The following is a 13273-nucleotide window of genomic DNA, read 5'->3' on the forward strand; positions in this document are numbered from 1 at the left end:
ATTTAAATTGACTGATTTCCTTATATGAACTGTAACTCAGCAAAATCTTTGTTGCGTTTATATTTTTGTTCAGTGTATTTTAATTCATGAAATCCCTCCTCTCCCTCCTCCTGTCCCTGCAGAGTGTACGGCTGCTACGAGGCCCTGGACGGCGGGAACACGGCGGATGCCCTGGTGGACTTCACAGGGGGTGTGTCGGAGCCCATGGACCTGCTGGAGAGCCAGATGGCCACGGACGAGGTGGCCCGCAACCAGCTGTTTGAGAGGGTGCTGAAGGTCCACAACCGGGATGGCCTCATCAGCTGCTCCATCCGCGTGAGTCAGTCGGGGAAGATCTGGTTGTCACTAGCTTTGATACCCACAAAGTCATAAACCCTGCCCATTTCTAAAATGTATCTTCTTAAAATTTGATTTCAAACCTAACCTTAACCCTAACCTTAACCATACTGCTAACCTTCTTAAATTAAGACCAAAAAGCAAAACAATTTTATGCCAATATTGATTTTGTGGCTGTGGAATCTGACTTTGTGGCAATAGAAGCTAGTGGAAACCGGAAGATCAGGACTAGGCAGCCATTTTGGATCATGGTGAGGGGGAGTTAGGAGATCTCGGTCATGTTCAGTACAAAACGTTAAGAAAATGCTTTGAAACGGGGAGGTACTACAGTACCTGTACTTTTTGTTTTCCGTTGCAAAACGGGTTGCTGCGTTGTGGCTTAATAAGGCCCTGCAATTTTGAACAATTTTTTTTTTTTGCATTTGCAGTGTTTGGCAATAGTCATTATAATGTGCCATCCCGTCTATTTAAAAAGTTACGGTTAGTGTATCTTTGCAAGAGGAAAATGATCCATCTATCTATCCATCTAAACATCCAATACTTCCTCTTTGCTGATGAGACTTTAATTTGTATTTACATTTACATTTTAGTCATTTAGTAGACGCTCTTATCCAGAGCGACTTACAGTTAGTGAGTGCATACATTTTCCATACTGGCCTCCCGTGGGAATCGAACCCACAACCCTGGCGTTGCAAGCGCCATGCTCTACCAACTGAGCTACAGGAGTATGAGTGCGTATACTCTTTATTGTCCCAATCGGGAAATGTGTAGAAAAGAACAACCTTAAAATCTAATGAACACCTAGGGGTAGGGTTAAAGTCCGAATTATGGATTAACATGAGTATTCGGGATCCCGGGACTGTCCCGGGAACATTCTTGAAATTTCCAGAAAAAATAAAATGACAACACTTGGGAAATTACAAACAATTTCCACAATGTCGAACTAATACAATTCCACAAAATAAACAACATGCGCAGCATCAGATAAGCAAACAATTCAATAGCTAATTATCCAAACAGAGAATGTGTGATCAACAAACGGTATGAGAGTAGATATGGATATTTTTAAAACAGAGTTAGTCCCCATTAAGATACCTTGATATTTAAACTATTTCCACAAATTCCACTCTTCATCTCCCCGTTATTCATGAGCTGATCTGCTATCTGTATAATGATCAACTTAATGTTGCCAAATATAGGAAATACAGTGGCTTGCGAAAGTATTCACCCATCTTGGCATTTTTCCTATTTTGTTGCCTTACAACCTGGAATTAAAATTGATTTTTGGGGGGCTTGTATCATTTGATTTACACAACATGCCTACCACTTTGAAGATGCAAAATAGTTTTTCTTGTGAACAAACAAGAAATAAGACCAAAAAAAACAGAACTTGAGCGTGCATAACTATTCACCCCCCCAAAGTCAATACTTTGTAGAGACACCTTTTGCAGCAATTACAGCTGCAAGTCTCTTGGGGTATGTCTCTATAAGCTTGGCACATCTAGCCACTGGGATTTTTGCCCATTCTTCAAGGCAAAACTGCTCCAGCTCCTTCAAGTTGGATGGGTTCCGCTGGTGTACAGCAGTCTTTAAGTCATACCACATATTCTCAATTGGATTGAGGTCTAGGCTTTGACTAGGCCATTCCAAGACATTTAAATGTTTCCCCTTAAACCACTCGAGAGTTGCTTTAGCAGTATGCTTAGGGTCATTGTCCTGCTGGAAGGTGAACCTCCGTCCCAGTCTCAAATCTCTGGAAGACTGAAACAGGTTTCCCTCAAGAATGTCCCTGTATTTAGCGCCATCCATCATTCCTTCAATTCTGACCAGTTTCCCAGTCCCTGCCAATGAAAAACATGGTGTTCTCGGGGTGATGAGAGGTGTTGGGTTTGCGCCAGACATAGTGTTTTCCTTGATGGCTGAAAAGCTCAATTTTAGTCTCATCTGTCCAGAGTACCTTCTTCCATATGTTTGGGGAGTCTCCCACATGGCTTTTGGTGAACACCAAACGTGTTTGCTTATTTTTTTCTTTAAGCAATGGCTTTTTTCTGGCCACTCTTCCGTAAAGCCCAGCTCTGTGGAGTGTACGGCTTAAAGTGGTCCAATGGACAGATACTCCAATCTCCGCTGTGGAGCTTTGCAGCTCCATCAGGGTTATCTTTGGTCTCTTTGTTGCCTCTCTGATTAATGCCCTCCTTGCCTTGTCCGTGAGTTTTGGTGGGCGGCCCTCTCTTGGCAGGTTTGTTGTGGTGCCATATTCTTTCCATTTTTTAATAATGGATTTAAATGGTGCTCCGTGGGATGTTCAAAGTATTTTTTTATAACCCAAGCCTGATCTGTACTTCTCCACAACTTTGTCCCTGACCTGTTTGGAGAGCTCCTTGGTCTTCATGGTGCCGCTAGCTTGGTGGTGACCCTTGCTTAGTGGTGTTGCAGACTCTGGGGCCTTTCAGAACAGGTGTATATATACTGAGATCATGTGACAGATCATGTGACACTTAGGTTGCACACAGGTGGACTTTATTTAACTAATTATGTGACTTCTGAAGGTAACTGGTTGCACCAGATCTTATTTAGGGGCTTCATAGCAAAGGGGGTGAATACATATGCACGCACCACTGAAACAAGTTATTTTTTTCATTCCACATCACCAATTTGAACTGTTTTGTGTATGTCCATTACATGAAATCCAAATAAAAATCCATTTAAATTACAGGTTGTAATGCAACAAAATAGGAAAAACGCCAAGGCGGATGAATACTTTTGCAAGGCACTGTATTATGTAATTAGTTGGAGGTGATCTAGGAAGCTTAGCAACTTTTGTCAGTTGACTTTTGTTTGAATGCCATTACAAAGTTTGTATGATTCGACAACGCTATACTCATGGTGCGCTCTGTGAGTCCAGAGCGTGCTCTGTGTTGATATAGCTTACTGCTGAAATGCGCTGAATTGATTGAAGAACATGATAACGCTCAGAATTTATGAACAGCCTGTTTCACAATTCACAACAATGTCATTGGCCATCAAAGATAGTTACTGTATCATTACTCCCGAGTGTGGGCTCTCGAGTGGCGCAGCGGTCTAAGGCACTGCATCTCAGTGCTTGAAGCGTCACTACAGATCCCCTGGTTCGATTCCAGGCTGTATCACAACCGGCCGTGATTGGGAGTCCCATAGGGCGGCGCACAATTGGCCCAGCATCGTCCGGGTTTGGCCGGTGTAGGCCGTCATTGTAAATAAGAATTTGTTCTTAACTGACTTGCCTAGTTAAATAAAGGTAAAATAAATAAATAAATAAAAGTTACTACATATCAGTTTCATTTGCTCTGAAATCTTTACATACAGTGAGGGAAAAAAGTATTTGATCCCCTGCTGATTTTGTACGTTTGCCCAATGACAAAGACATGATCAGTCTATAATTTTAATGGTAGGTTTGAAAAAACATCACTGCTCTAGAGGAGATCTGCATGGAGCAATGGGCCAAAATACCAGCAACAGTGTGTGAAATCCTTGTGAAGACTTACAGAAAGCGTTTGACCTGTGTCATTGCCAACAAAGGGTATATAACAAAGTATTGAGAAACTTTTGTTATTGACCAAATACTTATTTTCCACCATAATTTGCAAATAAATTCATTAAAAATCCTACAATGTGATTTTCTGGATTTTTTTTTCTCAATTTGTCTGTCATAGTTGACGTGTACCTATGATGAAAATTACAGGCCTCTCTCATCTTTTTAAGTGGGAGTACTTGCACAATTGGTGGCTGACTAAATACTTTTTTCCCCCACTGTATGTATGTTCTGGCAACCTACAATGGGAAGGTTGCCAGACCATACATATCTACAGTTGATGGCCCATCAGCGTCTCCTGAGTGGCGCAGTGGTCTAAGGCACTGCATCGCAGTGCTAACTGTGTCACTAGAGATCCTGGTTCGAATCCAGGCTCTGTCGCAGCCGGCCGCGACCGGGAGACTCATGGGCGGCGCACAATTAGCCCAGCGTCGTCCAGGGTAGGGGAGGGAATGGCCGGCAGGGATGTAGCTCAGTTGATAGAGCATGGCGTTTGCAACGCCAGGGTTGTGGGTTCGATTCCCACAGGGGGCCAGTATAAAAAAAAAAATATATATATATCTGTAAGTCGCTCTGGATAAGAGCGTCTGCTAAATGACTAAAATGTAAAATGTAAAAGCAGGCAATTAAGTATGCTTAAAGTGACACTCCAGTCTCATTTCCACCTTCTTTAACACCTGACCTCATTTAACACCTTTACTTAATAAAAGGCACATCTCAAAAGGTATTCCAGGTAAGTCATGACATGGCACAAGTGTGGGGGTGGGCCTTTCCTCTTTTGTTCTCTATTATTCCTCTATTGTTCCTAAAGCAAGGGAGGAGGCCGATGACATCACGGATTCCCATCAGACCAACTCCTTGAATGCCCTACTCCTTGAAGTTTGCAGTTGTGAATAAAAAACACTATTTTGATCCCAAAAATATTTTTTACCCTTTAGTGTACTTCACTGTATTTATACTTGGGATATCGCTTTCAACAGTAAATGTAGTAAAAATCGCTAGAGGACGTCTTTAAGTTGAGAACTGGTGAAAAAGTCTGTGAGAGGGTTTTGTGCCTGCATGAACAGTCATGTATATTTTTTTACATAATAGTGTAGGTTAACAGGAAGAATAAACCAAAGTCAAAATATGCCTTGCTTATAGAGATATGAAACAATATCAATATCATATCAAATTATCAATATTGGTGCCCAATAAAATAATTTACTACCTAGATTTGTAAAATACTAATTTGACATGCATTTCAATGGAAGAACTATGCCGTTCCAAACAAATGTGTTTCAGTTGCTTTTCTTAGTGCAGCTTACGAGTCCCCAGGGTCGTATTCATTAGGCACCAAATGGAAGAAAATGTACTTAAATGGGGAGGGACTACCAGACCAGACCTCGTCCAATAAGAAACGTTAGTTTTTTTTATTTTCCGTTGCAAAATGTTTTGCTACGGTGTGCACTTATGAATACGACCCTGCTTTCCCTAATTTCCTTCCTGTCTTCTCTCTCTCCTCTCTTTTTCCTTCTCCCTCCTTAGTAGTTGTTCCCTCGCTGTCGTTGCGTCACACTGTTTGTGAAACAGGCTCATTACTCAGGGCCTTTTGCTCAATTATACTTTGATGATCTTTGAGCTGCGTTCTGTGTATGAAAAATGTATGCACTCACTAACTGTAAGTCGCTCTGGATAAGAGCGTCTGCTAAATGACTAAAAATTTAATGATCAAATAGCACAGGGACAGCACCGGCCGACTACGGTGCAAGTTCAATTCAAACAAACCAACCCTCAGTTCAACTTCACCGGGCTTTATTCATTAGGCATAAAACAGTCCCCCTCAGGAGACTGAAAATATTTGGCATGGGTCCTCAGATCCTCAAAAGGTTCTACAGCCACACCATCGAGAGCATCCTGACTGGTTGCATCAACGCCTGGTATGGCAACTGCTCTGCCTCCGACCGCAAGGCACTACAGAGGGTAGTGCGTACGGCCCAGTACATCACAGGGGCCAAGCTTCCTGCCATCCAGGACCTCCTATACCAGGCGGTGTCAGAGGAAGGCCCTTAAAATTACCAAGGACTCCAGCCACCCTAGTCATAGACTGTTCTCTCTGCTACCGCACGGCAAGCAGTACAGGAGCGCCAAGTCTAGGTCCAAAATACTTCTTAACAGCTTCTACCCCCAAGCCATAAGACTCCTGAACAGCTAATCATGGCTACCCAGACTATTTGCATTGCCCCCCCCCCCCACCCCAACCCCCTCTTTTACGCTGCTGCTACTCTGTTTATTATTTATGCATAGTCACTTTAACTCTACCCACATGTACATATTACCTCGACTAACCGGTGCCCCCGCACATTAACTCTGTACCGGTACCCCCTGTATATAACCTCCCTACTGTTATTTTATTTTACTGCTGCTCTTTAATTATTTGCTTCTTTTTTTTTTTTCTTAAACTGCATTGTTGGTTATGGGCTTGTAAGTAAGCATTTCACTGTAATGTCTACACCTGTTGTATTCGGCGCATGTGGCAAATATGATTTGATTTGAACAGAAAAACTGTCTGAAACAGCTGGACTTGTCCAATAATGCACATTTTCATTTTCTGTCGGAAGACATTTGAAAATGTTTTTCTGTCGCACGCCCTAATAAACACAACCCTTGTCACAACCCAAGCACTTTGAGCTGCGTTCTGTGTATGAAATGTGATAAACAAATAAATAAATAATGATTCATTAATGAATTGACTATTAATGGTCTCATAGGCGACCACGGTGGAGGACATGGAGGCGCGGCTAGACTGCGGCCTGGTCAAAGGCCACGCCTACGCGGTGACGGACGTGAAGAAGGTGCGTCTGGGCCAGGGCCTGCTGGCCTTCTTCAAGTCAGAGAAGCTCAACATGATCCGCATGAGGAACCCCTGGGGAGAGAAGGAGTGGAGCGGGCCCTGGAGCGACAGGTAAATACACAAGACTGCCCCCTCAGGCCTGAAGGTAGTACTACACAACCATAGAATTAGCATGAGTAGAATGGGTATCCCAATTCATTCCAATTTTCATTCTAATTCTATGTACACAACATTCGTTCATTTTGGTACAGCGCATCACCTCATCTGATTATCAGCTGTTGTCAAACACACCTGGGTCTGGAAAGACGATTCTCTTCAATGGTGTGCAGCGAATTCTACTAGACGAAAAGCCCACATTTTTATGACATCCTGACATTTAAAGCATGCTCAATATTTGAAATTTCACATACTATAAAACATTATATTTTCGCATTCCCAAAATGCCTACTATTTAGAACACTAGTACGGGTATTCGGACACGGACAGAGAATAGGCAATCTGCAAGACATTTCAAGTGTAATGCACTATCCCCCTCTACAGAGTCAGACAGTCTGGCTGTGCAGTCAGTGTGTGTAATGGAAGCTTCTCTTCGGAGAGCCTTTACTGCCTCAAAAAGACTAGACCATGAAGGAGTATTGAGGTGGAAAGAGAGGTGTTCTCCCTCTACTGAAATGGGGAATGCTTTGTGTGTGTGTGTGTCAGTGTGTGCATGCATGCGTGTTTGCATGCATGTGGATGACGTATTTGAGTGTGTGTTTCCGTCCATGCGCGTGCAGGCATGCATGTGTCTGACTGACTGTGTGTGTGTACTTCTTGCTTCTTGTGTCACACACACACATGCACACTCAAACATGTAAGCCTCACGCACACACACACTGACACACACCCTAACCCTCCCTGGAGGAGAATGGAGGAGATTGAAATGAGCGTGATGTAATAGGATGGGAAGAAGATGAGCATCTCTTTCTCCTTCTGTTATATCCTATTGTTTGTCGCTAGGTTGTGTGACACAGCAGAGATTGTAGGGCTCGCTCATGAAGGCAGCTGAATTATTGACTAGGTAAAGGAGAGAGATGTTAGTTCTTAAAGGGGAAGTGACTGAGTGGTGTTATTAAAGGTATCGTCTCCCTTCATTCATACAGTCATGAGAATTAATGAATAATTTATCTGGGGTTTGATCAAAACTGGAGTTGAAGATTCCATTTCACTGTTTGATGTGGAAGTTTGTCACAGAAGTTGTGGCACTGGCAGGGATTTGAAACAAAATATATGTTTATTTTTACATGCACACACACACACACACACACGTGGTGCTGAATTTAGGAATTGAGATTATGTTGCTGTCTGTCTCAGTGGTGCTCAATCTCCAATCAAATGTTTTTCCCAGTGTTATGTTTGCTCTGTAATTTCCTTTGTGTTGTGCTGTCTAACATGAGGTCATTTCCTGTCTGTGCCCCCAGCTCAGATGAGTGGAAGAAGGTGAGCAAGAGTGAGAGAGAGAAGCTGGGCGTCACTGTGCAGGACGACGGAGAGTTTTGGTGAGGGGGAACACTGCGCACACACACACACACACACACACACACACACACACACACACACCATTGGAACATTAGGGGCCATTTTCCCACACACAGATTAAGCCTAGTCCTGGACTAAAAAGCATGCTCAGGACTATGCTTAATCTGTATCCTGGAAATTGGCCCTAGATCCTAAATATATCCCCCCCCCGCCCCCCCTCCATCCATCCATCCCTGCCTCCCTCTCTCTCCACCCCAGGATGACGTTTGATGACTTCTGCCAGTACTTCACAGACCTGATCCTGTGCCGCCTCATCAACACCTCCTACCTGAGCATCCACAAGACCTGGGAGGAGGAGGTGATGAGGGGCTCCTGGGTCCCCCGCCAGGACCCCCTGAGGAACCGCTCTGGGGGCTGCATCAACCACAAGGCCACCTTCCTCCAGAACCCACAGGTGGGGTGCATGGGGGTGGATGGAAGTGGGGAGAGTGTTGGTGGATGGTGAGAGGTTGGGTGGGACGGTGTGTGTGTGTGTGTGTACTGTGTAGGTTTGTATGTGTTTTTCTGTTGATGTCTCTGCATGCACTGTATTTGATTGGAAGAGTGTTCGGATCAGTGTGTTGATGTGTGTGTTTGTCTCTCTCTGCAGTATGTGTTTGATGTGAAGAAGGTAGAGGACGAAGTGTTGATCGCCCTGCAGCAGAAGGAGAGGAGAGCCACCACCAAGGAGGGCAAAGGAGATAACCTGGCCATAGGCTTTGACATTCACCGGGTACACACGCACACATACACACACACAAACAATGAAGACATACACACACCCAGATGGACACAAACAGATGGATACACAGGAAGATGAACACTCCGTCGCTCCACATGAATGTTTCCTTTTATGTTTTGCCTCTCATCCTCACCTCTTAACTCTTTACTTCCTGGTATTGCCGTATAGCAACCATTTCTCTTCACTTCCTTTCTACTCATAACGTAAAATAAAATAGATAAGACATAAGGATCCTGGTTCAATCCCCGCATGAGCCCTATTTCCACTTCCTACATCTGTCTCCCTGCTTCTGCCTCTATCCTTCAAATAATTATAAAAAGCAGGAAGTTGTCCGTCTCTGCATGAAGATGTCATATCTACCTTTAAAGTCTACCTTTAAAATGTTTTCCTGACGTCATGTCCCCTCCCATCCTCTAGGTGGAGCTGAACAGAAAGTACCGCATGCACACTGCCCAGCAGAAGGTGGCGGGCTCCATCTACATCAACTCGCGCTGCGTCTTCCTCAGGAAGGAGCTCAAGGAGGGTCGCTATGTCATCATCCCCACGACTTTTGACCCCAGGCAGCAGGGCGACTTCCTGTTGCGGGTCTTCACCGACGTGCCTTCAGACTGCAAGTAAACCAGCCGGCCGACATGCAGCCCCACCCCCACTCCCCTGACCTCCTGACCATTACAAATGGATAGCCAACGTTAAAGGGATAGTTCAATGGGATTGTTGCATTAAATAGAACAGTATTTTTTCTTCTTCTCTATGATAGCTTAATTTAAATCAGTTCAAACTGATAAAAAAGAAAACATAATTTTATAGAAACCTATCAAATGTAACTGGTGTGCATGTTAAAGGGATAGTTCATTTTTTAAACTTTTTTACGTATTTTAAGACTTCAAAAAAGTTAACTATCCTTTTAAGATGCACTCCAGTTGAATTTTATGGTTTCTGTAAAATAATGTTAGCTTTTTTATCAATTTAAACTGATTCTCTAAGTGGACCCAGAACTTTTTTCAAGTAATTTGTCATCCACTGCCATTGCCCTCATCTAAATTAATAACACCCATATTCACTTTCTTTCCTTCCCCCACAGAGAGTTGAACCTAGACGAGCCCCCCCAGACGTGTTGGACGGGCATGTGTGGTTACCCCCAGCTGGTCACCCAGGTCCACATTCTGAGTGCAGAGGGACTCCAGGGCCAGGACTCTAATGGGGGTAAGCTAGTAAGGCTACAGTAGGAAATAGTAGGCCTACAGTCAAGTAAGAGACAGTATGCACCCATGTGGAAGGGAGGCTTTGGGAGCTGACATGCATATACCCTTTTCACACTACTGGGCCGAGCTATATTAGGGGTAACAAAATGTTTTTGTGAGTGTGTATGGGTTTATGTGTGTGTGCCACAGATTGCATTGCAAGATAAACGTTTCTGGTCATACACAGAGCTGCACTGTCTCATTCCCAACAAGAAGAGGCACCTGGCCAAAACAGGAGGTACTTCAGCACCACCTAGTGGCTAGCGGCTTAGATACAACTAGACATACTACACAGTTAGTCCAATAGGCTTTGGCTCAGCCCAGAAACAACCCCTAACCCCTAGCTTCATGTAGATCTGAGAGGATTGGATAGGTATAAGCAATAGGGTAGTAGTTCTTCCTAGCGCTCTGATAGGTCTAGGAATACTTTTTGTCATATGGCTGAAACCTATCCCCTCCCTTTCAGATCTACGCAAGTACCTATAGTCTTCAATAGTTCCCCCTCCCTGTATCCTCTACCTACCTACTAGCACAAGCAGCTAAAACCCTTCTCCACCTACCTGTCAGAGACTGGTCTGATTGCTGGTTGGTCTGATGGCCAGAGAAGGGTGGCACATAGCCTAGCGGTTAGAACGTTGGGCCAGTAATCGAATGGTCACTGGTTTGAATACCCGAGCTGACAAGGTGAAACATCTGTTGATGTGCCCTTCAGCAAGGCACTTAACCCTAATTCTCTCCAGGGGTGGCATACTACTATGGCTGACCTTGTAAAACAACACATTTCACTGCACCTATCCGGTGTAAGGGACAATACAACATATTATTATTATTATTTATTTATTTATTTATTAGACTAGGCCTAGAGTTGGTTTTGGCCTGCATAGTTGAGTACATGTCAACCCAGTGATTGACAGCTGTCCCGCTTCCCTCCCTCCCTGTCCTTCCTAGCCTCTGACCCGTACGTCATCATCACCTGTGAGGGGGAGCGGGTGCGCTCACCGGTGCACAAGGACACACGGAGCCCCAACTTCGACGTCAAAGGCCTGTTCTACCGCAAGAAGCCAAAGGAAGGCATCCACATTGAGGTGAGCACAGACGGAGGGAAGGAACTTTTACTTATCTGTCTTTGTGTTCATATGTATCCCTCTATCTCTTGAATATGTTTTCTTCTGTTTTGTTAATCACTGTTTTCCTATGTTCTCTCTCTCTTTTTCTTTCTTCTCTTTCAAATCCCCCCTCTCTTTCCCCTCTGCTCTGCTCTGCTCTGACCTTGGGCCATACCATAATAGATCTACAATAAGAACGTGATTGTGGATACCTTCCTGGGTCAGGTGACCCTGTCCAGTGACCCTAATGACCGGCAGGAGCAGCACACACTCCACCTGCGTGACAAAGGCAATCGCCAAGACAACGACCTCCCAGGCACAGTCACCGTGCGCCTCATCACCTGCACCACGCTCATCAACATATGACATCACTTCCGTCGCCGCTCTCGCCATGTCGGAGCTTTACCTTTGATCTTTGTCATCATGACAACCCTTTGCCTCACACCCCCGCCCTAAACCGAGCATGGCAGTTAACCTGTTAATCCCACCCCAGGATCTAGCTCCACCCGACCCGACACCCCTGTAAACATATACATACACAGCTTGGTGTCTTTCTTTCTGACTCTTTCTCTGACTCTCTCGTGCTCTCTCTCTCTATTTATCTCTCTCTCTCTCTCTCTCTCTCTCTCTCTCTCTCTCTCTCACACACACACACACACACACACACACACACACACACACACACACACACAGGCTGTCTGAATACCTGTAGTTGCGTTCTAAATAGTAGGCTGAGTATGCGATTGAAAGTTTCATAGTATGCTTTAATTGCCAGGATGCCATACTGATTTAATTTTTTCATCTAGTAGAATTCACTGCACACTATTGAGAAAGATAAGCATAATTTCAGACCCACGTGTGATTGACAACAGCTGATAATAAGCTAATAATCAGAGAAGAGGACGGGCTGTACCAAAATGAACAAATGGTGGGAACTAACTGATTAGATTACGCATTCTCACTATGGGTGAGTCTATTATGCTGATATGTTGCTTACTGTATACATATACTAAACACTACGTTCTAAATAGTATGTAGCATGATTAGTACACAGTATTTAGTTTTAGTAAGTAGTAGGCAAGACAGATTTCGGAAACGAGCACACACTCTTATCTCTCTACTCTCCCACACACACATACCTTTTAACATGCGCCTGCACTCCTCATACATCTCCCAGTGTCACTAAGGGCTATGCATCGCCTTAAGGCTGAGTGGGTCTCTTTAGGACCCTGTGTCCTTTTAGGACCAGCCATATGTCGGGTGGGAGGGGGGTCATGGTATTGGGTGGTATACTGGGACCACCTCTATCCATCCTATTCGCTGAGTGTTTTTTACTCCGTCACTTGACTGATGTCGCAGCCCCATTTAGTCCCAGAAAGGCTATATTATCAGCCTTTACTGTTTCTCCCATCAATGACTGGGTGTCATTTGGGATACAACTTCTGTCTATCATCCACTTTCTATAGTCCCCACAAAACAAGCCAACTCCCAAGAAAGTGAAGCCAACAGCACCCATGCCCTCCCGTGGGAGGCTGCTGGTGTTAATGTGAGTGTAGCCTTGCCTCCTCCCTCCTCCATCCCATCCATCCCCCTTTCCTCTTCCTCTTCCCACTCCTGTCCCCTCGGACTATGCTTCTACCGGTTGCAATGGACGATATCGAGTTTAGCATGGCTAAAAAAGACTGCCTGCATTGCGCATCCCACTTTCCCCTTTATGCACACACACACACACTCGTAGCTTAGCAACCAGCGCTTTTGATATGCCCCAATTGAGTGACTGTGGAGCTCCGCCTGCCATAATCAAGTGCTTTACGGGACCAAAGACAGATCTGGCTTTCCCTTCTCTCTCTCTCTCTCTTGCCGGCACCAGTCGCCACAATGCCACGT

At 44.5% G+C, this 13273-nt stretch overlaps 1 protein-coding gene across 1 annotated transcript in view; it reads left to right on the top strand.

The window, feature by feature from the left end:
* The window catches only part of LOC311142856 (calpain-5-like), a gene marked incomplete at both ends in the record, with an annotated part of 56089 nt that extends 44337 nt beyond the window's left edge, over positions 1–11752 (top strand). The window contains 10 exons of the mRNA XM_084178555.1: positions 123–315; positions 6658–6851; positions 8201–8278; positions 8517–8712; positions 8908–9030; positions 9457–9653; positions 10121–10242; positions 10468–10518; positions 11229–11365; positions 11570–11752. Coding sequence (XP_084034681.1) covers positions 123–315; positions 6658–6851; positions 8201–8278; positions 8517–8712; positions 8908–9030; positions 9457–9653; positions 10121–10242; positions 10468–10518; positions 11229–11365; positions 11570–11752 — 1474 coding nt within the window. The remainder of the gene's footprint in view (positions 1–122; positions 316–6657; positions 6852–8200; positions 8279–8516; positions 8713–8907; positions 9031–9456; positions 9654–10120; positions 10243–10467; positions 10519–11228; positions 11366–11569) is intronic.
* Between the last annotated feature and the right edge of the window lie 1521 nt (positions 11753–13273).

The sequence above is a fragment of the Coregonus lavaretus genome (assembly GCF_964263955.1).
Source record: "Coregonus lavaretus genome assembly, chromosome: 15".
In the NCBI taxonomy this organism is placed as follows: Eukaryota; Metazoa; Chordata; class Actinopteri; order Salmoniformes; family Salmonidae; genus Coregonus; species Coregonus lavaretus.